At 35.6% G+C, this 25697-nt stretch overlaps 3 protein-coding genes and 1 long non-coding RNA gene across 10 annotated transcripts; 3 read left to right on the top strand and 1 right to left on the bottom strand.

The window, feature by feature from the left end:
* Positions 1–259: 259 nt before the first annotated feature.
* LOC136267351 (uncharacterized) lies at positions 260–8732 on the top strand. 5 transcript variants are annotated; one of them, XM_066062463.1, is made up of 7 exons: positions 260–399; positions 6779–6952; positions 7005–7289; positions 7342–7629; positions 7679–7963; positions 8046–8369; positions 8427–8732. In XM_066062463.1, the coding sequence occupies exons 2-7, from the start codon at positions 6895–6897 to the stop codon at positions 8480–8482; spliced, it is 1296 nt and encodes a 431-aa protein (XP_065918535.1). In that variant the 5' UTR covers positions 260–399; positions 6779–6894; the 3' UTR covers positions 8483–8732. The 5 variants fall into 5 exon arrangements, with proteins under 5 accessions (XP_065918535.1, XP_065918534.1, XP_065918533.1 ...); XM_066062462.1 differs by having other exon boundaries at positions 6760–6952; XM_066062461.1 differs by having other exon boundaries at positions 6697–6952.
* Positions 8733–11940: 3208 nt separating this feature from the next.
* Positions 11941–13000, bottom strand: LOC136267356 (uncharacterized). The gene is made up of 4 exons (XM_066062475.1): positions 12904–13000; positions 12562–12840; positions 12177–12503; positions 11941–12113 (listed from the first exon to the last, which is right to left on the bottom strand). Exons 1-4 carry the CDS (start codon positions 12956–12958, stop codon positions 12037–12039), a joined length of 738 nt encoding a protein of 245 aa, XP_065918547.1. The 5' UTR covers positions 12959–13000; the 3' UTR covers positions 11941–12036.
* A 5810-nt stretch (positions 13001–18810) lies between these two features.
* On the top strand, positions 18811–20044 carry LOC136267360 (uncharacterized). Its single transcript, XR_010706652.1, has 3 exons — positions 18811–18918; positions 18970–19592; positions 19653–20044. It is a non-coding gene; the product is annotated as an uncharacterized lncRNA (long non-coding RNA).
* Positions 20045–21172: 1128 nt separating this feature from the next.
* Positions 21173–24007, top strand: LOC136267352 (uncharacterized). Of its 3 annotated transcripts, none has more exons than XM_066062466.1 (7): positions 21173–21255; positions 21980–22342; positions 22399–22683; positions 22736–23023; positions 23073–23357; positions 23439–23762; positions 23820–24007. In XM_066062466.1, the coding sequence occupies exons 2-7, from the start codon at positions 22285–22287 to the stop codon at positions 23873–23875; spliced, it is 1296 nt and encodes a 431-aa protein (XP_065918538.1). In that variant the 5' UTR covers positions 21173–21255; positions 21980–22284; the 3' UTR covers positions 23876–24007. The 3 variants fall into 3 exon arrangements, with proteins under 3 accessions (XP_065918538.1, XP_065918540.1, XP_065918539.1); XM_066062468.1 differs by having other exon boundaries at positions 21200–21255; positions 22003–22342; XM_066062467.1 differs by having other exon boundaries at positions 21229–21255; positions 21907–22342.
* Positions 24008–25697: the final 1690 nt, after the last annotated feature.

Raw genomic sequence — 25697 nt, 5'->3', positions numbered from 1 at the left:
ATACTTTATCTGGACTTTTCTTTTAGTGAAAAACTTCCTCAAATACATGTAGTACTTGTGTACTTAGTTATGTACTGTACTGGTGTTAGGCTTGCGTCGATTATGCCGGCATATATATATATTTTGGCATAATAGGGGATGAAAAGCATAAAGCATAATGCTAGCATAATTAGGCCATACCTATTGGATTTTATGTTGCACGGGCCCGACAGACCGTCTTTTTCATACAATGATAATGATAATCACGTGATATAGGATCACGTGTACCAAGAAGGTCAATCTCGTATGTGCGAGTGAAAATCAGCTATTGGGATAGCTCCTCTGAGGATTAAACTCTTCAAAAGATCGAGCTTTAATGGTGACGATACTTTAAACGAAGTAGTTCTTAGTACTCAAGAGGTTTGTTTCATTGTATAGTAATACATCATGGTGCTGCAGAACACCCTATATGGTTCATGCAACGCTTCTGTAATTGTGGCTCTTTTTTAAATGTAAATTTCAGTAATAACACTTGAATTTTCTATCATGATATAATTATTATCATTATCAAATCGACCTACCTACCCGAATTTTCTATCATGATATAATTATTATCATTATCAAATCGACCTACCTACCCAAATTTTCTGAGGTTTTGCCCACACAACATAAGATCCAGTAGGTATGGCCTTAGGAGTACAATGGGAAAATTTCTGCCACAATAAGTATAACTTCTGCTATAACAGTCACAAAGCCAAGGGATAACCTGCTTTGGATGGTGAAATGAATCCTGATAACGAGTAGAAAAATGCACAACTACAGTTTACGCCCTCGACGAAATGAATGTTTTTCATTGTGGGTTTGAGTTTTATAAGACACATGCAGTCATGTGCCAACTAGCACCAAGACATGGCAAAGCAGTTAGCTGAGCTTTAATCATTATATATATTTGTTTCGTGGAACAGGTATTATTATTTCAGATTCAGGAAAACGCCACTTGGGTTCTGCAATTGGTTCTGAAGATTTTGTGGCTAGTTATGTTAGAGGTAAAGTTGCTTCTTGGGTTTCGGAGATTGAAAAGCTATCAGTTATTGACGTTACCCAGCCTCAGGCAGCTTTTGCTGCTTTTACACATGTGTTTTTACATCGCTGGTCTTATATTGCCCATACTTCTCCTTGGTCATCAGCGTCTTTCCAATCTCTTGATGATGTTCTTAGTACTTGTTTCCTGCCTGCTGTTACTGGTAAGCCAGCCTTTGGTCCCTTAGAAAGAGAGTTGTTATCTTTACCCACTTGTTTGGGTGGCTTGGGTATCATAGTCTACCCATTTTTCCTCATTGTTTTCTACTTCCCAGAATATTACAACCCTTCTTGTTGACCAGCTGCTGAAGCAATGTTTATCTTGTTCCCTCGATATTTATGATCATATGCATTAGGGATCTGCAATACATATTGATACGGCAATATATCGATACAGCAAATAAGTATCGCGATACGATACTGTACATAGAAAGTATCGATATATCGAACTTTTCTAGCAGAACAGTCAACAGTGATCTATATACTCAAATTGAAAGCCTTTCTATTTACCTGTACTGTAAAATGGAACGTTACAAGAAGCCATACAAATTTGCATGTATAAGTGCTGCTGTTATGGCTAAAATATTCTTACTTCAGTCTTCTAAAACATAGCTGTTACACTTTAAGTATAAAGAACTGCACCACTAAGCAGTAAACAAATCTGCTGTATATACTAGCCATCTTGACAACTCATCAAAATGCAGAATAATCCGGACAAGCCTTTGTGGGAGCATGTGTTAAAATTTTTGTGGTAGCTAATTGTCTGGGTGGTGTAATAGAGGCAGGTATCCAAGGTAGAGATGTGCTTTTAACAGCAACTCTGTTTTCCATACTAAAAATCATATCATAACACACTAGCTATTTGTTACATCAGTAGAATACTGTAGTTTATCAGCATTCACTGAATAAAGACATTTGTATACACAGTGAATGCAGAATCAGTGTCGGCTCTTTGAGAGGTACAGATAATTGGATGTTGTTACACCTATTAGTTAGTATAACTAGCCATAACCACTTCATTATAGTATCGTGATACAGTATTGTATCGAACAGTTTATTGATGGTGATACATGATACACAAAATGCACTGTATCGCAGAACACTAATATGCATACCTCTCAACTGTCACGCCTCTGGCATGATTCTCACAATTTGAGGTGCAATCTCACGCTCACATGCCCAAGGTATTGAATCTCACGCCTACAAACAATGTAGCTTAACTTCCACAAAAATGATGACACTAAACTATATCAGAACTTAAATCTTTGGATATTTATGTAGTTGTATATACACAGTTTGTGTCACGTGATCATTCTCCTGTTATTTAAACGAGGAAATGGCTCTGGATCAGAGAACTGGATTAAGACATGGCTGGGGGCAATACAGTGGGATGTAGAATAAAATGTTTCGACTGCCTGGCACCTACAAGTGTTATTTTAGTTATATTTTGTGCTGGACCATGTGTCATAAAATGATCACGTGATGCCATGGATACACTGCAAGACGAAAACAAAGAACAAGCTACTACATGTGGCTGAACACTAAAAGAGTTCAAAGGATAAAAGTGCGCTACCAGAATTCCATGGATACGTCAGTGTGTTCAACTAATTCTATAGTGTCCGGCATCAGATGGTGGCAGAATGTATGTATAGATACAATTAATGGGCCTTTTCCACAATTATGTCACAATGCAAAAAATGGCGAAAGGGGGTCCTTTGTACAGAGAGCCATTGGAAGGAAAACAAAACCAAACTGTAGGACTAGCTATTCAAGAAATACGAAAATGCGTGCCCCTACATAGGAAGATAGTTAATAAGCCTCACCAGAGTTTTCTTGTGCTTTCTTCACGGGGAACATCTCGAAACGTTACCCCTTCTGTACAAAGCACCCCTACTCGGCCCCCACACTTTTGCCATTTTTGCATTATTTTTGCATTGCAGAAAAGGCTCATAGGCAACTCAGCCTGTATAAACAGGTGGATAGATAGAAAGCATAGGTGCACAACTACAACTACACATTATCAGCCTAAGGGTGCATTTTATGTATGCTGTACTTGTCCTCTCCCATCAAGTTGCACAGGATGGATGGCAGGACTTTGTTGATCTCACTCCTGGAAAAGGCTACAGGTTGAGAGCTCTGCATATGTTTCAGTGCAAGCGTGATGCAAGGTATTCTCGCTGTGATGTCTTGAATTCTCTAGCTAAGTCTTTTCCTGATCGCCTCTCATCTTCTTTACAATGTGTTTTTGAGGCTGCTTCTGAATGCTGCGGTGCATCGGGTTGGTTAACTACTCTCCCCTTTGCTGATCATGGACTTGCTATGCCCAAGTGTGAGTTTAGCGATGCTCTTTGTCTATGTTTTGGTTGGGAGGTTCCCAACCTGCCTCAGACTTGTGTGTGTGGCAAATCTTTTACTGTTCAACATGCATTCAGCTGCTCTTGTGGTGGTTTTCCATCTATTTTCCATAACGAATTGCGTAATCTAACAGCTGAACTTCTTAGTGAGGTGTGCACTGATGTTGGCATTGGGCCTGCTCTCCAGCCTTTGGATAGCAAGCCTCTACAGTATGCCACTGCTAATCGAGAGGATGGTGCACGACTTGAGGTTGTGGCCCGGGACTTTTGGGGTCCGAATAGGCAACATGCGTTTTTTGACATTAGGGTGTTTAACCCATTTGCAAGCTCCTATTCACGTTCTCCATTGTCCCAGTACTATGTAACTATTGAGCAAGAGAAGAGACATGCTTATGATGAGAGGTTGAGAGGGCTTGCTTTTATCCACTGGTTTTTTTCTGCTTGTGGAGGTATGGGGCTAACTGCAACCACAGTGTATAAGAAACTTGCTTCCATGTTGGCTGACAAGTGGGAAATGAATTTTAGTCGGTGTTTGTACTGGATGAGATGCAGACTTTGCTTCTCTTTATTAAGATCAGCCATTATGTGTTTGAGGGTTTATCACTCTACTGTACATTGTCCAACATCTGTGGCCTATTCTGAGGGCAGGCTTAATGCCGATGCCCTCGAATAGCTTTGTTCTTAATAGTCACTGGTGTTATCCAACTGTCCAGCACTTGACAGCCAGTGCTGGGGGTAGTGGTAAGGGCATTCCATCTAGCCCGGGGGAAAAAATCATTCTCATATAACACGTCTCATCGTCTGATTTTGTGATTATGATGATTATGATTATAAGAAACTCGATTGGAAAACAATACAATAGAAGCTCTAATGATAATAAGGTCAGTGTTTAGTCAGATAGCTAGTGAATGTCTGGACATTGAAAATAGTGCACGAGGTCTGGAGTGAGACTGAGGTTAATATCAAACCAGGAAAGTACTTCCAAAAGATCGAGATTTTCTAATAGAACAGTCAAACACTCTAATAGAATAGTCATCGCATGCAACAGAGAGAATGAGAACTATTAAGTGTTTATCCCCAGGAGGCTAATATGTTCTTGGCATGGTGATGTTACATATTATACCGAGCGGTTGCTGTCCTTTGAATACCAATTGATGCAACTCAGATGATCAATCAGAAACGATGCATAATATTTTATTTGCATACAAAACTACAAAGATATTAGACAATAAAATGTCTATAGCTTCTAAGGGACTATAGATATGCACCCAGACCCCCTGCTCTAATATGCCTACGAACTCTGGAACACATCCAATTTCAAGCTATTGCTATTATTTGTATGTTGCAGTTGAAGTGACACTTCTCCGTTTACTTTGTATCATATGAAGAACTTCTCTGCACAAAGAAAAAACACAAAATAAAAGCATAATGCATTTCTGAAAAGCATAAAAACAAGCATAATAAGCAGAAAATTAGGGAAATGCCAAAAAGTATAATAGGCAAATTTTGGAGCATAATAGACTCAAGCCTAACTGGTGTATTACATGCATGGTTTTAAAAGGATGTCTAGATAGCATATTACATACAGTGTACTGATGATCAGTTAGATTGTATGTATGTTATACAACATGGGGAATACCAGCTTGTTGTATGACTTTTATGGGGACAATCGTTGTGTGATGACAATGGGTGTGTGTGGGTTAAATTTTAAGGTCATCATGTTGTGATCGGATTCGCACAAACAAGGGGAATTTAACATGTTTAAGTCCCATTTGATAATCATCATGTTGTATTTTTTTTTCTAGTGAGATCATATGATGTAATGTACTCTATATAAATGTATCAGTGTAAGTGTAAATTGCATGTGGTATACAAAGCTACAGTATTTATGATGAGATATTATTTCACTTTCATTTGACAATGTTATAAATGGCTATAGTGTTAAACACAACCCAATCATGTAAATTATATATTTACAGCATTCAGTGACATCCTAGTAACAGCATGATATGTTGCTATGTGTAATTTCTTGATCGTGATTTTTTGCACTAATGCGTACTATATTGCCATTATACATTTAGAGGCTAGCTAAAATTTAGTGGGTGACAAGGGCTTCCTACAATATAGTGCTTCTTATCAAATTGCTAAACATGTGTATACATGTAAATGCTAGTAGTGGTGTCTTCAAATGACTTTACACAACTGCTGCAAGTATTATTAACCGTCTGGTTATCCAGGGACAAATAATTGCTAGAATTACTTGGTTATGCATTGCTTACATGAACCATTTACATACATAACCACATGCATGGTAGACTGTATAAGCCCCTAAAGCCCACACATCCATGTGGCTGTCTATTGCTAGTGTTCAAATCATTATCCTCCTCAAAGTACAGGAAATTCTTCCAGCAATGACATGCTTTGCTGGTTTTTCCCTTATGAGCTGTATACTTCCCACCTGAGTGAAGTGTGTGGGCAATGCAATGATAACTTTTGAGTTGTATACAAAATATCCATTTGTATGTTGGCATGGTCATCTACTGCTGTAGATACTTGGTAGCATAAACTGATATGTAAGTACAGCATTAGTAACTCAAGTGCACAAACATTAGTACATTCATATACTTTAGAAATTAAATATTACATGCATGTATAACAACAACATCACGTAGAGCTGAGACAAGGTACACAATTAGCTATGAAGTGATCATGAGTCACGGCAGTGTCACTATGCGGGAAGCTACATACCTGTAAGCTTTGCACTGTGGTGATAATGGTCAGTGTATTGACAAGTATTATCAGATGGGACTAGTAAACTTATTCCCTTTGATATGAACCGCTCATATCATGACCTTTAGCCCACACATATCTTGTCTACACATTGTTATTTTTTTTATTATTTTTTTTTTTATCTACAATGATTGCCACTAAGTACATTCACAGGTAGTTATGATAACAATGAAACCTTCCATCTGGTATATATATTCCCCTCTTGTAGTATGTAGTTACATAATCTTGCTGATATATAGTAAAAGTTCTTTATTTAGGACAGTACTCTTTAACAGCTTCTGCATCCAACATGTGCTTAGACAAACACAACTGTTTACACTGCCATTATGTGATCCATCATCAAATCCATACAAACTAGACACCCCATACCTCAATACAGAAGACACTCTTAGTCAGTAGGTGTTTTGCTGTTGCTGCTCCTGTTTGTGTCAATTCATGACTAAAATAATATCTTACATATTATAGCAGTACCATTAATTGTAACTCTATTAAGGTGGTCTGGCAGTGGCTAAGACAAAAATTCACTGAAGTATAACTACGCTATATTTGGTCAAAGGGGAATCACATCCATTTAGGGGAAGTTAACAGTTAAGCTATAAAAGCAGCTGACTCTGAGTGGTTCACATAGTTCAAACAGTACAAACCAGTGTACCTATAATATATAACTGTCTATAACTGAAGTCAATGTACAATGGAGATCTCTGGAATCATAACAACAGCTAGCATACTGATGTCTCTCTGTTTTATAGGTGAGAGAACATAGGTTATACTAATGGCTATAATGTACATCTTGTTTTATAGTTTCAGGAAATAATGTAGAACTAAGCATTTCAAGTACTATATATGCTGGAGAAACAGTCAGTGGAAAATGCATTTTCACTGGTAAAAGGAAGCCATTATTTATAAAAGTTCAACTGCCAAAGAATTCAAATTGCTCTGTTCTCAGAGGTTTTGTAATAGGTAAAGAAGCTTTGCAATCTTCCAACTATGCTAACAACTTCAATATCACCTGTTTTAAAAAAGACATTATTTTTAACTTGAGATGCTTCACTAATACACGAGCAAAGAAGCATAAAACCATTCAAGGTACATACATAGAACATAAGTTATACTAATGGCTATACATGTTGTTTTATAGTTTCAGGAAGAAACAATGTAGAACTAAGCATTTCAAATACTATATATGCTGGAGAAACAGTCAATGGAAGATGCATTTTCACTGGTGAAAAGAAACCATCATTTATCAAAGTTCAACTGCAAAAGAATTCAAATTGTTCGGTTCATGGAGGTTTTCTAAGAGGTAAAGAAGTTCTGCAATCTTCCAACTATACTAACAACTTCAATATCACGTGTTTTAAAAGAGACATTACTTTTGACTTGGGATGCTTCACTGATACACAAGCAAAGAAACATAAAATCATTCAAGGTAGAACATAAGTTATACTAATGGCTGTAATGTACATATTGTTTTACAGTTTTAGAAAACAATGTAGAACTAAGCATTTCAAGTACTATATATGCTGGAGAAACAGTCAGTGGTAGATGCATTTTCACTGGTGAAAAGAAACCATCATTTATAAAAGTTCAGCTGCAAAAGAATTCAAATTGTTCAGTTCATGGAGGTTTTCTAAGAGGTAAAGAAGCTCTACAATCTTCTAACTATACTAACAACTTCAATATCACCTGTTTAAAAAAAGACATTACTTTTGACTTAAAATGCTTCACTGATACACAAGAAAAGAAAACTGAAACCATTCAAGGTATGTTCAGTAATAATTCCACATATATAGAATATATACGTATGACTGCAAATGGTATGATATGGTGTTTATTCTCCCGCAGTGATATCCAAACCAAAGATAGTCAGTCCCCCACTCAATGCTACTGTTACTAGACCCGGTCTACCCATCACTTTATCATGTGAAGTGGATGGTGATCCAAATCACTACTGGGTGGGATGGTTTTATAAAAGTTCCATCATCCACCAAAATGGAGATGATGATCACTCTGTTTCTGTGTCTCCAAGCTTCAGGTCACTACAAGGCACCACTCACCATCTCACTGTCCACTCTGTGAAACATGATGGTAAATATCAGTGTCTAGTGTTCACTATAAGGGATGGAAGAGCTGTAGATGAAGTGGCACATCAAGTGGCTGTTGCTAATGGTAATTTAACTGCAATTAACTCCACAATGAAATTCAATATATACTTCTATGTTACAGAAGAGAATAATCAACTATCCTCACTACTTGATATCATGCCAAGATTGATGACATAGGACAACTGATACATGACAATGAATTGAATAAAGCATGCACAAAATCATGTATTGTATATATATTGTATTATACAACTGTGTTGTAAAAGTAAATGTTGTTAAATTTTTAATAAAATAGTTTTACCAAATAACACTGTGCTCATAGTGTAAATTATACTATATATGCAGGCAATCTATATATACCATATTGATATAACATGCAATTAGTACACCTCTGTAATTTGTATATTAATTGAGCACTCAAACATTAGCTTTGCTACACATATTAGTTAAAACCATACGTACTACAGCATTAATGCTTAACTTCCATACACCCTATTTGTAATAGTTATAGCATATTACTGTCTGCAAGTGACAATGTATATTGTGATCATGAGTATATAGATGCTGCATATGCTTTGTTAATAAACAGTGGAAGTCATGTAATGAAAATTACTAAATTGGATATAGGAAGAAACTACATGGCTTCTGTTGGACCTGTACATGTCATCATGTCAAACTTCCACATTGCATAGTTTGTTATTTTCTCATACATTAATTACTGTAGCAATGCAGTATCACTAATATCATTACAAGCATTGACACCATTTATATTACTGAGAGCCATGAACTTTTGCATGCTTAACACACATGTACAGTAGATATTCATTCACAATAGACTGCATGAACTACAAAATTTAGCTCAGTGCTTTATTGAAAATCATTAGTTTATGCATGATACTCCCATGCATGCCTGTGGGTAGCAGACTGTTACGAATGGGAATGTACCTATTAACACTACCACAAATCTCATCTGTTACCACAACATGACTGCATGGGTGATAACAATAGCCACAGGCAGATGTGTGTGGTTTAAGGTTACTTTGTTGTGTGATGTGAGTGGCATTAACCATTTAGGGAAAATTTCTGATTCCTGTAGCATATCAATACAAAAGGTTAATTCTTTATGCATATACAAGGAGATTTAAAATAAGTCATCTATTAATGACTATAGTATGAATGAATACATGCACTCCTGGACAAATTCACAAAATGTATTCCTGCATAGTGTACGGAGTCACACAAAAACACCCATATGTATATTTTATTATCCTATTTTAGTACATGTACAGTTGTACATTTATATCATTCAGTGCCAGCATTGTAAGTGGGCCAGTACTGCTGACCCAGTTGGCCACTGACCTGAATAGTAATCTGAATGAAGTTTTTCAGCAATTCCATTTTTTAAGCAGCAGGGTAATTGAATTATCTTAGATATTGACACAAGTCCGAGGCAAAGCCAAGAACTAGGGTAAATAACTAATATATTCTATGACTGCTATGATATAATTGGCAACTTATGGGTATACGGCTTCATTCTACTGATGCTGCATTTTAGTTACCAACATTTATTGTTGCACGTTTGGTAGAGGGAGACTGCATTTAGTGTACACTGTCATGTTTTGGTGTTTAATTGTCTCTTGCTACCATTTCTGTTTGCAATTTTGTCAAACATGACAATTAAATAGCTTACTGCATGGCCTGGACTATATGGCTTTACAAATAACTACATGTACATGTCTATATCACCAGATAAAAAAGGTGACTGGGAGTCTGCATAAACCAGGCACATGCATGGGCACATAAATGTTACTAAACTTTTTTATGATACATAACTTTTTAATGACAATATGTAGTACTGTTATTATAACCTGTTATGTCTATGCTCGTAATTTATGCTCAGTTTTTGCAGACATGGTAGTTCAAGCACATCATTCCCCCTACCCATTTCCCTCCTTCACTACCACCGCTACCCTAAAAAAAAAATTCTCTAGAGCAGTCTCTACTAGAGCGGTCAGTCAAATATGTACTCTAATAGAACAATCACTACATGTAACACTATTAAGAGTCCTCCACTGAGTATGAAACTTGCATCTGCAGCACCAACCCATGAGCATGCTTAGCTATGCATCCTGCTAGGAATTAAATACACTTAGTCCTTCGTATGTCCTATGTCATTCTTATATTGATTTTAGGCTCATAGCTGATTTCATGACAGTCACTGATCCCTCCATTCAGCTCTTGATCAATGTAGACCACTTAGAAAGTGTGATTTATTACTTTGATATATGCCATAAAAGCTATACTCTACATCAAATTTGTTCAATTCCAAAGTAGGGATTTTCCCACTGAGCTATATATGCTGTATTATTTTCATTCATCTCTTGTTTCATTATCTTTTATCACTTAGCTAAATCCCTGCTCTATTATCAAATTAACAATTTTTATTTAAAATTTCGGTCCTGAAACATGTGAAATACTTACAGCTTCTGTGCCCCCAGACCTCATGCTTTATATAGCTACCTACTACCATGCTCACAGTGCATCCATCCCTATGGATGCTCCCCTGCTACATATGATTAATGAATGGTAAATATATAATTATATACAAGCATAGTGTAACTGTGTGGTTGATGCAGTCTGTAGTTGCATATGGCTTAAGCAATCAAAGGGAAAAGACTCAAAAACAAATCTCTTACGAGAATGCTTCCAAAAACATGTCAAGGAAATAGAAATGACTAGACATACACGATGTATTTAGAATATGCATAATGGCTTTGTAGTAGCATGACTAAGTGACAAATTTTGCAAGAATTGTTCACTTTGTGATATAAACACACCACGTTTTCTGTGAAAGTTGAGCAATGTGTAGCTACTATTATAAACAATAATTCAGGACATCCCTTAGGGCCTGTTTTGGCACTTTTAACATAATCATTGAGACCCAATAGCTGCTAAGCCACACAAGTGCATTTGAACGGCTTTCTTGTATCAAGTACTATCAGAAAATCTTTTATATAATAGACTGTTTTAGTTACTCTTCTGCAGGTGCCATTATTAAGGCTGTACCAATAACACATTTTATATCCAAGCCGATATCCAATATGTATTGCAGATTTACTAATCAATTGATACTGCAGATGATACTTCTAAAGGGAACAAGGGATTCATTAGTTTAAGTCATAGCATGCCATGCAGTCCAAAGATGCACAGTCAATGGAAAATAAATACTATGATCTCGTTGTAAGACCTCCTGGTCCTCACCATTGAAACCATGCCGTATAGCACTATAATTATTAATTATGCACTGTAAAAAATGAAATGCACTTTGCATACAAAAAGTGTGCTCCATGACACCAAAGTGTGCTATTTTGGTGTCACAGGGCACACTTCATTTCTTACAGTGTGATGTCTGTTAATGAGGCCACATGTACTGCATGGTTTAAGAATGACATACATGCTACAATTTCAGTGTGAATACTGTGAGCATCCAAACTATCTTGTATTTATCTAGCTCTTCCATAATATGTGCAGCATATCAATGTTAAATACATACATACATACATATATACATTCACACATGCACACATACACACATACACACATACACATACACACATACACACATACACACATACATACATACATACATGCATACATACATACATGCATACATACATACATACATCAGATAAGTACATGTTTGGCTAAACATATACAAGTACATGTATTCATTAGGACAAAAGTCCAGACAAAGTATCCAACAATGGCAACGATGATGGAGAAGATGACAATGATATTTCACTATTTCCTGGAGTAAGAAAAGGAGAACATTTTAAACATGTAAATTTCAACTGTACATGTATTTATGTACTTTTACTGATAGTCACTTGATGGGTTAGTTGATCTACAACACTTCCATCTCTTATAGTGAACACTAGACACTGATATTTGCCATCATGTTTCACAGAGTGGACAGTGAGGTGGTGAGTGGTGCCTTGTAGTGACCTGAAGCTTGGAGACACAGAAACAGAGTGATCATCATCTCCATTTTGGATTATGGAACTTTTATAAAACCATCCCACCCAGTAGTGATTTGGATCACCATCCACTTCACATGATAAAGTGATGGGTAGACCAGGTCTAGTAACAGTAGCATTGAGTGGGGGACTGACTATCTTTGGTTCGTGATCAGATACCACTGTAGGTACATAGAATGTAGAATGTAAAAATCATTCTATGCATGTTGTGCTATTTACCTTGAACTGGTTTACTGATCATTTCATTCTTGTTGTTAGTGTTGCATTTTAAGTCAAAAGAAATGTTACTCTTTAAACAGGTAATCTTAAAGTTGTTAATGTAGTTTGCATGTTGTAGAGCAAGACCTGCTGCAATTTCTCCTTCAACTGTACAATTTTGACCCATCCCACTGATCCGTATATACCTGGGTTTCTTTACTCCAGTAAAAATACAGCTTCCATTGACTGTTTCACCACTGTGAAGGGTACTTGAAAGATTAAGCTCAACTTTAGCATCTCCTATTCAGTGTTAAAAATATATCTGTATTCCAGAATGTTTCAACATATGAGTGAGATCCTCACCTTTATATATGAGTACTACCAATATGAGACTTGCTGTTGTAGCAATTCTAGTCATCTTCGTAATTGTAGTAGTTAGTCACTGAGCTGGTTTGAAATGATATAACACAGCACAGAGCACGTGTTGCTTTTATAGGCTGGTTGTTGACTTCCCCTCACCGACCATCAATTGAGTGTACTTCCCTTTACCATTCATGTTGAATAAGTTTATCAACCATGAGAAAAACACCTTATCAGTGTGATTTTGTGGGAACTATAGATTTACATATTTGTGTAGTGCACTTAATTTGTTCTATTGCCTAATTTATCACTATGAGATCGTGCTTTTGTAGTACTACACCTACATATGTGTAGTAGCCATCGCCTAGTTGTTAGTCGGTCTATATAGAATGAAACTTAATTTACTAGCTCAGCCGAGTAAACTTGTCTAGCTACTAGATGTGATCAAATGATATCCTGCATTGTGTTTAACACTTGTTGTTTATATGCATTGTTCTTTACAGAAAGTGAAATAATATGTCACAATACACATACAGCGCTATATATAGCACATTACAATCTTGACTAAGAACATGCACATGCATGATCTTATTTGAGATGACATTATTATGGAGATCTAAGTATATACACTGTTGCAGTATTGCTTTAATTCTTAAATTGTTTGTAAATCTCAACACATGTGTATAGGAAGATTCACAGTATGGTGATAATGGATATTCATAGCACTATCTGATGGGACTTGCATGGAAATCTTAAGTTCCCATATATAACTGTCTTGCTGTAAACCATGACCTTTCGCCCACACATGCACATTGTTATCATACAATGATTTCCTGGTTGAGCCGCTTAAAATCCCTTTAGCCCACACATCCATACGTTTGGTTATTGTTATGGTATTTAAAAGATTACCAGCTTTTTCAAACTACAGGAAATTATGACAACAGTGTCACATTGTGATGAAATTAATTGGAGTATGTATGCTGCCCATATTCCTATGTGCTATGTGAGGGATAACTTGCATTGTACAAGCATCCATATATGTACAGTATGATGACGTTGAATATATACATTTCTGATGGAGCATTCAAGCAACTGTTAACATTTCCCTATGCAGGTTAAATTAATGTACCTATCATCATCAGTTTTTACTTTCCCACTAGGGACCTGCATAAAGTCTACTGTGAGTCAGAATCTTTGTTCTCCATCAAATGCAGAAAAATTCCAACCTGGCAAGTTATCTCCATGCAACTAGCATTCTTATAAAGTGCCTTAAAAGCCACACAACTGAGATTTGAAACTTTTGTATTTAATCAATATGCATTTAATAGTGGCTCCTCTTATATATCACAAGGGTTGACTATTTCTTACTGTCCTACTGCCGATACACATAGAAACTATAATGAGCAATATCATGCACTGGAAAAATTTAATAACTTTCCTTAATCTTAGCACATACGTTTAGTAACAAGTATTATCAGATGGGACTTGTAATGTTATTCCCCTTAAAATGCTGCTATTAACCACTCACATGATGACCTTTAGCTCCCATATACATACATGTGTCTACTCTTTGTCATCAATAGCAACTGTCACTAAGTACATTCACTGTAGGAAGTTATGATAATAGTGCCATATATTACATCTATAGTCTGCTACATATAGATTTTCCTAGCCCTTTTATGGTAGAGAGTTCTTGCTTGTATACTAGAGCAATATACGTATAGCAAATGCAACTTTAGTCTTATTTTACTTATCATGTCAATTATATATGTTATACACAGTGTTGGGCAAGTTACTTTGTAAAAGTAACTAGTTACATATATTACATATTACTTGCAACTGAACTATTTAGTTACAGTTACGTACATATTACCCATAAAATAAAGTAACTATAATAATATTACATATTATATTAATTTGTGTCCACAGCCTTTAGCTGTCACGTGTGAAACTACCACTTTATCACGTGCCATGATTGTATTGTTGGACAATGTGCAAATCTTGGTTATAAGTAAGAAGCTGGTGAATAAGCTTCATTCAGTAGACTTCGTTACTTCGTTGTGGCTAGGCGTTACTCAGAGGATAACTAATGAGATCAGTAACTTTGTTACTTGTAGTAATAATATTATGTAATATTAGACTCGTTACAGTAACTATATTACTTTGGTAACGCGTTACATTTGTAAGTAAAGTAACATCAGTTATATTACTCGTTTTTGTAGCGTATTTCGTTATATTACTTAGTTACCACAAAAGTAATACTAATATTACGTAACGCGTTACTCCCAACACTGGTTATACACTTGACTGACATTACTAATAGTTTAAGGCTAGGTTATTATAATGTTATTAATACTACAGGGTTATTCAGAGATAACCAAACTCAATTATGTATTGTACATTAGTAAAGAGTGAATGAATATTCAAGTGTTAATGGCTCTCTTTATCTGTCCCATAATTTAACACAGAAATACGTTCATATGTTGGTGCCCATGAAACTAATTACAAGGTTTTGATACAACTGCATGCACCTGATCTTATTTATATATATATATATATATATATATATATGGGTGGCAACAAGCTCTTGGTGCTGCCTAAATGTGCATGTAAGTTCCATAAACTTTGCTAATACAATGAAATGAGATACTTGAGATCCCTACATATAATCATTCGCAAACTTTGCATGGAGATTAAATAATGCCAAAACCTGACAAAAAACAGCATAAGAAATTAGAATTCAATAAAAAGATCACAGAAGTATACGGTACGTAGATGTGCAATAAATTATAAGTGAAGAACAAGATTGATACCAAATCACACTGAATAATTGATGAGAAAGTGTATAGGGACAACACAAATGGATAGCTAGACAACATAATAATGTGTTGTTTAAACTACTCCAAAGAAAACAGCAGTAGAAGAATCTAAAACAATCCAAAAACAAAAATATTGAACTCACTGAAACAAAACAAAGATAAACGTGATAAATTACAAAGTAAGGAAAATTGTGTATATGCACACACTACTATTACAAAAATGTTTGCTTTCAGTGTATATTAAGATTACTTTCACTCATTGACGAATTTCGTAACTGTATGTATAGCTAGCTTCGATGTAATAAACTTTACTTCCATGTTAAGGTCACTTTTATCTTGATACAGGTGAAGACACCATAGCATCAAGAACATGAAGGTTCAATACAAATAAAGAAAATATACGTATCGGAATTTAAAAAAAATTCAAAATGCAAATATTAAAAATATTACACTACAATAACAACACGCTCACTTGCAGCCATATAGTGTTAATCATTTGTAGGTTACTAGTGCAGTTAGCTAAATGCAGTAGATGATCATAATATGCTTCAAGAGTTGATAGTGACATTTTGCCAGGGGCGTGAGCAATATAGTGTAGTGGCACAGCACAACAATTGATAAAACTTACATTCATCTCTCAGGGAAGGATTTACAGAGGTAACATGAGCCCTCTTCAAAACTTGTTAAAAAGATCGATATACTCTAATAGAGCAGTCAGGTATTTACTCTAATAGAGCAGTCAGGTATACTCTAATAGAACATGCATGTAAATATCCATATCCATATGAAGTTTTTCAAACATTCCAACATTAAATGCAAAACTTAGCATGACCTTATACTGCTATAGCTTTGGTATGCAGTGTTTAAAGATATAGAGCTCCAGTAATTTATCACTTGTGTTATGCAAAATGAATTCATGCTATGCATATTTGTATAGTTATATTGTTTGATCGTCATTTGTATCAGTGGATTCATGGCTCCTATACCACAGTGAGATATAACCATCACTTACAGATTACTAGCTATATGTGTCTCTATGTGTTATGCTGTCTGCTTCCACTAGGTGACTTTATCTAGTACTACAGTATACCTTCATCCCAGGGCCACTTAATGCATCATAATTAATGTACTTTTTGCATAAAATATAGCGATTTGCTGAGTTTTGATTTACTAAAATATTGAAAGTCTCTCAGCGGCTGGGGGCTGTGCCCCCAGACCCCTGCTTCTAGTAACTCAATGCTGGTGCTGGAACCCCCCTTCAAAAAATCCTGGCTATACCCCTGTTTTGCTTTAATCTTTTGTTGATAGAAGTGTGTTTTAATATTTTGATCAGGTGGGAAAGTTAGGCCCATGAACATCTACTGAAGATAAATAGTAACTGTATCATTTTAGATTTAATGATAACTATACATAGACTACAGCATCTCACTTGAGTTGTCCTATACGTAGCTAGTTGTAAGCTATAGGATTTCTCTATGTACATTTTCAAGAGTTCAAACATATGTTGAGTCCATTACCTTTGTAAACTTATATTATCAGAAGGACATCAACTTACCCTCTGCACAGCTGCTATACAGTCTCAATACATTTACTAAGCCATTGTAATGAGTTTAAGTGAAGGTCCACGTTTCTAGGTATTAATGTCTGACTTGCACAAAAATTCTACTAGAAGACTAAGAAGATTGTATAGTAGTATTTATACATAATATGTGGAGAAGCATTATGCAATTTTGTCTCATATTTTGCAATCACAGAATTTACTTGGACCTTGCACTATGTTATCTCACCAATTATTTCACACAAAATCGAACTACAATCCGAATGCATGTATTCCTAGGTAGCTTGATGATCCTACACACATTAGTTACTCTCGATCTATTACTCTTTCTCTAAACATAGCATGCTTAATAGTGTTACTCTACTCTATTACAGTTGTTTGGCTATTTACATTACATAGTTAATGTGATTTGCAAAGTAATGGCAATATAGCCAATAATAGTATGCATTACAAATAAACAGAGAATTAAGGCTGGGTTTTAAGGAGTTAAGATGAAAAATATACAATTCTTCACAGATCAATTAGAGTTAATTGTAGCACCTAAATCAGTAGATGTCAATGGTTTTAGCTTGTAACATCCTTTCAAATACAAATACATCTTTCAGTGATTTCATCCATTGTGTGCATTACAAGGAAAGCTGATTAAAATATCCTGCAAGTATGTGTACATGTACGTAGCTGCTATCTATTGTATGTGATTAAGTGATAAGTGTTGCATGCCCATCTAAATGAGGTCGTATGTACAAATGTATATGTTGTCATTGGGTAATATTATGCTATCAGAAAGCATTATTGTAGTCCTCTATGTCATTGCTATAAAGTATATGTAGTTGTGATTCTGTTGAACAATTGCAAAGCACACAAATCACTAATGTGGGGAATGTCACAGCCAATTATGTATGCATAATGATTGTGCCATGCTAAAATTCCCTGTATATAAAAAGGGAAATTTTTTACATGATCACAATGGGTAAACATGTTACAGGTGGGCAAACTATTAAAGCATCAGAGAAACCCAGGGACACAAAATTTAATTGTAAAACACATCTGACAATTTTTCCAAAGAGTTGTTAAGGAAATGACCATACACAAAAAGTGATTAGAAACATGTATTCAAAATAATGGCGATGTACAACAAAGTTGCAGGTCTGGTGTAACTGTTACAGTAGCATATAGCTAGCTATGTCATCAATTAATGACCATCTCCTCTTAATACATATTATGTCCATATAGAAGTCAGTAATTATGGAAATCACCTTAGCCATTAATTACATTTTAATCAATACAGTTAGTTTTGTGGGAACTCATAGACTGAATACTCAAGATGCTGGGACATTTTAAACTGTACACATACAACAAATATTATGTTATGGTCGGTCTTATGCAATAGTACTACATAACAGATCAAATCAAATTGTAAAGATCAATGATGAGGAAGTACATTTGTGCAAAGGGAAGTACTTACAATTGATGGTGGGCCAGGGGAAATTAACAACCAGCTTATAAAAGCAGATCTTTATCTGTGCTCCTTAAGTTACGTATAACACTTCTAGTGTAGGGTAACTAACTGACTGCTGCAATTTTACCTTAATCAAGATGATTGGAATTGTTGCAACGACAATTGATAGTACTCATATAAAGGTGAGAATCTGCACTTATGTAGTTGTAACATTTCCAGATCACAATGTTTAGGAGAGCTAAAGTTGAGTTTAATGGGCTCAAGTACCCTTTGTGCTGGAGAAACAGTCAATGGAAGATGTGTTTTTACTGAAGTAAACAAACCCAGGATTATATGTGTCAGTAGGATGGGTCCAAGGACTTGCAATGGGTCTCACTCTACAACATGCAAACTTCAAGATTACCTGTTTAAAGAGTAACATTTCTTTTGATTTGGAATGCAACACTAACAACAATAATGAAATCACAAGTAAATATAATTCAAGATAAAATAACACAAAACACAGTGTATAGGGTTTATTGAATGCCAATCTGCATACTTACTTTATAGCATTCAAACCAATAGTAATCAGCAATCCAGTTAATGCCACTGCTACTAGACCATCACTTTATCATGTGAAGTGGATGGTGATCCAAATCACTACTGGGTGGATAAACTTTCCATCATCCAAAATGGAGATGATGATCACTCTGCTTGACTTTCTGTGTCTCCCAGCTTCAGGTCACTACAAGGCACCACTCACCACCTCACTGTCCACTCTGTGAAACATGATGGTAAATATCAGTGTCTGTAGTGTTCACTATAAGAGATGAAAGTGTTGTAGATCAACTAACCCATCAAGTGACTATCAGTAAAGGTACACAGTTGAGCATTAATTACCAGCATTAATGATGTTATTGTTTGCTTTATACTCCAGGTGATAGTAAAAAGTCATCACCATCATCCTTGAATACTTTATCTGGACTTTTCTCTTAGTGGAAAACTTCCTCAAATACATGTAGTACTTGTATTCTACTGTACTGGTGTATTACATGCATGGCTTTAAAAGGATGTATTACATACAGTGTATTGATGATCAGTTATAATTAGAATGTATGTATGTATGTTATACAACATGGGGAATACCAGCTTGCTGTATGACTTTTATGGGAACAATCATTGTATATGATGACAATGGGTATGTGTGGGTTAAATTTTAAGGTCATCATGTTGTGGTCGGATTTGCACAAACAAGGGGAACTTAACATGTTTAAATCCCATTTGATAATCACCAGATTGTATTTTTTTCTACTGAGATCACATGCTGTAATATGCTCTATATAAATGTATCAGTGTAAGTGTAAGTGTGACATGTGGTATACTATGCTAACAGTGTGTATGATGAGATATTATTTCACTTTCGTTCGACAATATTATAGCTAAATGGCTTTAGTGCTAAATTACACAACCCGATCATGTAAATTATATATTTACAGCATTCAGTGTCATCAGTGACATCCTAGTAACAGCATGATATGTTGCTATGTGTAATTTCTTGATCATGATCTTTTGCACTAAACGTACTATATTGCCATTATACACTTACAGGCTAGCTAGAACTTAGTGGGTGACATGGACTTCCTACAATATAGCACTTCTTATCAAATTGCTAAACATGTGTATGCATAAATTCATGTAAATGCTAGTAGTGTCTCTACACAATTGCTGCAAGTACAGAGTTGAATGAACTACCTGATTATCCAGGGACAAATAATTGCTGGAATACATAGAATACTTGATTATGCATTGCTTACGTGAACCCCACATGCATGGTAGACTGCATAAGTCCCTATAGCCCACACATCCATGTGTCTATCTATTGCTAGTGTTCAAATAATTATCCTCTTCAAAGTACAGGAAATTCTTAAATGCTGTGCTGGTTTTTCCCTTATGAGTTGTCTACTTACTTCCTACCTGTGTGATGTGTGTGGGCAATGCAATGATAACTTGCGAATATCCATTTGTATGTTGGCATGCATGGTCATGTACTGCAGATACTTGGTAGCATAAACTAATATGTAAGTACAGCAAATAGTAACTCAAGTGCTCAAACATTAGCACATTCATATACTTTAGAAATTAAATATTACATGCAAGCATGTATAATGGCATGCGCATGCAACAACATCACGTAGAGCTGAGACAAAACAATTAACCAGGGACATCAGAGTAAAAGTGAAAGTGGTAAGGCTCAGTCTGGGGGCATGCCCCCAAGGAAATTTTTTAAATTGCACATTTAGAGATGCCATTTGGAGGCACTCTTTGGTTGCCGTGGTACTGTGTGCAAGTGTTCCATGGAGACTGACCAAAAAGCACCTCCATAATTCCTAACCTTATCATTTGAGTCTATAATAAACAGTAAGAAGTGTTTCCAAAGCAGCTGCAAAGAGAAACAAAGCCAAAGATAGTATAACGGTAATTATTTTAGAGGCGCCTAATTCGGACGAAGTCGACACGAAGCTGTTCTGAGTAAAAGACAGGTTAGATTAGTGTTGCTTCTGTCTATTATTGCTATTAAATTGATGCCAAGTATTACGTGCTAACTACTTTTAATTTGGCTTCATCATGTTTATTTTTTTTTTATTTCACTGAGCCAAAATATGGTGAGGCTCTAGGCCTCACTGGTCGCAAATACTCTGACGCCCTTGTTGACGATTAACTATGAAGTGATCATGAGTCACAGTAGTGTTACTATGTGGGAAGCTGCATACCTGTAAGCTTTGCACTGTGGTGATAATGGTCAGTGTATTGACAAGCATTAGCTATCATGCATATGTTCGTAAGTTTTTTTTTATTTCACTGAGCCAAAATGTGGTGAGGCTCTAGGCCTCACTGGTTGCACCTACTCTGACGCCCTTGTCAATTAACTATGAAGTGATCATGAGTCACAGCAGTGTTACTATGTGGGAAGCTACATACCTGTAAGCTTTGCACTGTGGTGATAATGGTCAGTGTATTGACAAACATTATCATATGGGACTAGTAAACTTATTCCCTTTGATATGGACCGCTCATACCATGACCTTTAGCCCACACATCTTTTGTCTACACATTGTTATCTGCAATGATTGTATTCACAGCTAGTTATGATAACAGTGAAACCTTCCATCTGGCATATTCCCCTTTTGTAGTATGTAGTTACATAATGAAATACTTGCTGATATAGCAAAAGTTCTTTAATGAGGACAGTATACTCTTTAACAGCGTCTGCATCCAACATGTCTTAGACAAACACAACTGTTTACGCTGCTATTATGTGATCCATCATCAAAACCATACAAACTAGACACCCTTACCTCAATACAGAAGACACACTCAGTGGCTAAGACAAAAAAATTCACTGAAGTATAGCTATTAGCTATATTTGGTCAAAGGGGAACCACATCCATTTAGGGGAAGTGAACAGTTAAGCTATAAAAGCAGCTGACTCTGAGTGGTTCACATAGTTCAAACAGTATATTGTATACAAGCCATTGTACCTAACTGTCTATAACTGAAGTCAATGTACAATGGGGATCCCTGGAATCATAACAACAGCTAGTGTACTGATGTCTCTCTGTATTATAGGTAAGAGAACATAGGCTAGGCTATATAATGGCTATAATGTACATATTGTTTTATAGTTTCAGGAAACAATGTAGAACTAAGCATTTCAAGTACTATATATGCTGGAGAAACAGTCAGTGGTAGATGTATTTTCACTGGTAAAAGGAAGCCATTGTTCATAAAAGTTCAACTGCCAAAGAATTCAAATTGCTCTGTTCTTGGAGGTTTTGTAATAGGTAAAGAAGCTTTGCAATCTTCCAACTATGCTAACAACTTCAATATTACCTGTTTTAAGAAAGACATTATTTTTAACTTGAGATGCTTTACTAATACACAAGCAAAGAAGCATAAAACCATTCAAGGTACATACATAGAACATAAGTTATACCAATGGCTATACATGTTGTTTTATAGTTTTAGGAAGAAACAATGTAGAACTAAGCATTTCAAATACTATATATGCTGGAGAAACAGTCAGTGGTAGATGCATTTTCACTGGTGTAAAGAAACCATCATTTATAAAAGTTCAACTGCAAAAGGATTCAAATTGTTCAGTCCATGGAGGTTTTCTAAGAGGTAAAGAAGTTCTACAATCTTCCAACTATACTAACAACTTCAATATCACCTGTTTTAAAAAAGACATTACTTTTGACTTGGGATGCTTCACTGATACACAAGCAGAGAAACATAAAATCATTCAAGGTAGAACATAAGTTATACTAATTGGTGTAATGTACATATTGTTTTATAGTTTCAGAAAACAATGTAGAACTAAGCATTTCAAGTACTATATATGCTGGAGAAACAGTCAGTGGTAGATGCATTTTCACTGGTGAAAAGAAACCATCATTTATAAAAGTTCAGCTGCAAAAGAATTCAAATTGTTCAGTTCATGGAGGTTTTCTAAGAGGTAAAGAAGCTCTACAATCTTCCAACTATACTAACAACTTTAATATCACCTGTTTAAAAAAAGACATTACTTTTGACTTAAAATGCTTCACTGATACACAAGCAAAGAAAACTGAAACCATTCAAGGTATGTTTAGTAATAATTCCACATAATAGAATATATATGCATGACTGCAAATGGTATGATATGGTGTTTATTCTCACGCAGTGATATCCAAACCAAAGATAGTCAGTCCCCCACTCAATGCTACTGTTACTAGACCTGGTCTACCCATCACTTTATCATGTGAAGTGGATGGTGATCCAAATCACTACTGGGTGGGATGGTTTTATAAAAGTTCCATCATCCACCAAAATGGAGATGATGATCACTCTGTTTCTGTGTCTCCAAGCTTCAGGTCACTACAAGGCACCACTCACCATCTCACTGTCCACTCAGTGAAACATGATGGTAAATATCAGTGTCTAGTGTTCACTATAAGAGATGGAAGTGCTGTAGATGAAGTGGCACATCAAGTGGTTGTTGCTAATGGTAATTTAACTGCAATTAACTCCACAATGAAATTCAATATATACTTCTATGTTACAGAACAGAATGATCAACTATCCTCACTACTTGATATCATGCCAAGATTGAGGACGTAGGACAACTGATACATGACAATGAATTGAATTTTAAAGCATGCACAAAATCATGTATTGTATATATATTGTATTATACAACTGTGTTGTAAATGTAAATGTTGCCAAATTTTTAATAAAATATTTACCAAATAACATTGTGCTAACAGTGTAAATTATACTATATATGCAGGCAATCTATATATACCATATGGATATAACATGCAATTAGTACACCTCTGTAATTTGTATATTTATTGAACGTTCAAACATTAGCTTTGCTACACATAATAGTTAAAAAATATACGTACTATTCGGTGTTAATACTTACCTTCCATACACCCTAACTGTAACAGCATATTAATGATTGCAAGTGACACTGTATATTGTGATCATGAGTATATAGATGCTGGGTACACTTTGCAAATAAACAGTGGAAGTCATGTAATGAAAATTACTAAATTGGATATAGGAAGAAACTACATGGCTTCTGTTGGACCTGTGCATGTCATTAGTACAAACTTCCACACTCCATATAGTTTGTTAGTTTCTCATGCATTCTGTAGCAATGCAGTATCACTAATATCATTACAAGCGTTGACACCATTTATATTACTGAGAGCCATGAACTTTTGCATGCTTAATACACGTTTACACTACAAAATTTAGCACATTGCTTTATTGAAAATCATTAGTTTAAGCATGGTACTCCCATGCATGCATGTGGGTAGCAGACTGTTAAGAATGAGAAACTACCTATTAACACTACCACAAATCTCATTTGTTACCACAACATAACTGCATGGGTGATAACAATAGCCACAGGCAGATGTGTGTGGTCTAAGGTTACTTTGTTGTGTGATGTGAGTGGCATTAACTATTTAGGGAAAATTTCTGATTCCTGTAGCATGGCAATACATTAGGTTAATTATTTATACATATACAAGGAGATTTAAAATAAGTCATCTATTAATGACTATAGTATGAATGAATACATGCACTCCTGGACAAATTCACAAAACGTATTCCTGCATAGTGTACGGAGTCACACAAAAACACCCATATGTATATTTTATTATCCTATTTTAGTACATGTACAGTTGTACATTTATATCATTCAGTGCCAGCATTGTAAGTGGGCCAGTACTGCTGACCCAGTTGGCCCACTGACCTGAATAGTAATCTGGATGAATTTTTTCAGCAATTCCATTTTTTAAGCAGCAGGGTAATTGAATTATCTTAGATATTGACACAAGTCCGAGGCAAAGCCAAGAACTAGTGTAAATAACTAATGACTGCTGTGATATAATTGGCTTCTGTCCAACTTATGGGTATATGGCTTCATTCTACTGATGCTGCATTTTAGATACCATCATTTATTGTTACATGTTTGGTAGAGGAAGACTGTATTTAGTCATGTTTTTGGTGTTTAATTGTCTTTTGCTACCATTTCTGTTTGCAATTTTGTCAAACATGATAATTAAACAACTTACTGCTTGACTGGCTTACAAATAACTACATGTACATGTCTATATCACCAGATAGAAAAGGTAACTGGGAGTCTGCATAAACCAGGTGCATGCATGGGCACATAAATTTTACTAAACTTTTTTATGACTCATAATTTTTTAATGACAATATGATATGACTATTATTAAACTTTTAATTGCCTTCACAGAATGCAGTACTGTTATTATAACCTGTTATGTCTTTGCTCATAATTTATGTCCAGTTTTTGCAGACCTGCTCAGTAGTGGATCCAGATGGCAGCTCAAGCCCCCCACCCCCTTTCCCTCCTTCACTAACACCGCTACCTTTAAAAAATTCTGTAGAGCAGTCAGTAAAA

This window comes from Dysidea avara, chromosome 9 (assembly GCF_963678975.1).
Source record: "Dysidea avara chromosome 9, odDysAvar1.4, whole genome shotgun sequence".
In the NCBI taxonomy this organism is placed as follows: Eukaryota; Metazoa; Porifera; class Demospongiae; order Dictyoceratida; family Dysideidae; genus Dysidea; species Dysidea avara.
This window is presented reverse-complemented; position numbering and strand designations above follow the sequence as displayed.

What these genes read in the sequence shown, in the direction of transcription:
- LOC136267351 (XM_066062463.1), top strand. Translation starts at nt 6,895, where the DNA reads ATGGAGATCTCTGGAATCATAACAACAGCTAGCATACTGATGTCTCTC. An exon ending in GAAGCATAAAACCATTCAAG is followed by an intron (nt 7,290 to 7,341) that starts GTACATACATAG and finishes GTTGTTTTATAG; the next exon opens with TTTCAGGAAGAAACAATGTA. An exon ending in TCAAGTGGCTGTTGCTAATG is followed by an intron (nt 8,370 to 8,426) that starts GTAATTTAACTG and finishes TCTATGTTACAG; the next exon opens with AAGAGAATAATCAACTATCC.
- LOC136267356 (XM_066062475.1), bottom strand. Translation starts at nt 12,958, where the DNA reads ATGACTAGAATTGCTACAACAGCAAGTCTCATATTGGTAGTACTCATA. An exon ending in GGTAGTACTCATATATAAAG is followed by an intron (nt 12,841 to 12,903) that starts GTGAGGATCTCA and finishes AACACTGAATAG; the next exon opens with GAGATGCTAAAGTTGAGCTT. An exon ending in TCAAGTGACTATCAGTAAAA is followed by an intron (nt 12,114 to 12,176) that starts GTACATAAATAC and finishes TTCTTACTCCAG; the next exon opens with GAAATAGTGAAATATCATTG.
- LOC136267352 (XM_066062466.1), top strand. Translation starts at nt 22,285, where the DNA reads ATGGGGATCCCTGGAATCATAACAACAGCTAGTGTACTGATGTCTCTC. An exon ending in GATGTCTCTCTGTATTATAG is followed by an intron (nt 22,343 to 22,398) that starts GTAAGAGAACAT and finishes ATTGTTTTATAG; the next exon opens with TTTCAGGAAACAATGTAGAA. An exon ending in GAAGCATAAAACCATTCAAG is followed by an intron (nt 22,684 to 22,735) that starts GTACATACATAG and finishes GTTGTTTTATAG; the next exon opens with TTTTAGGAAGAAACAATGTA.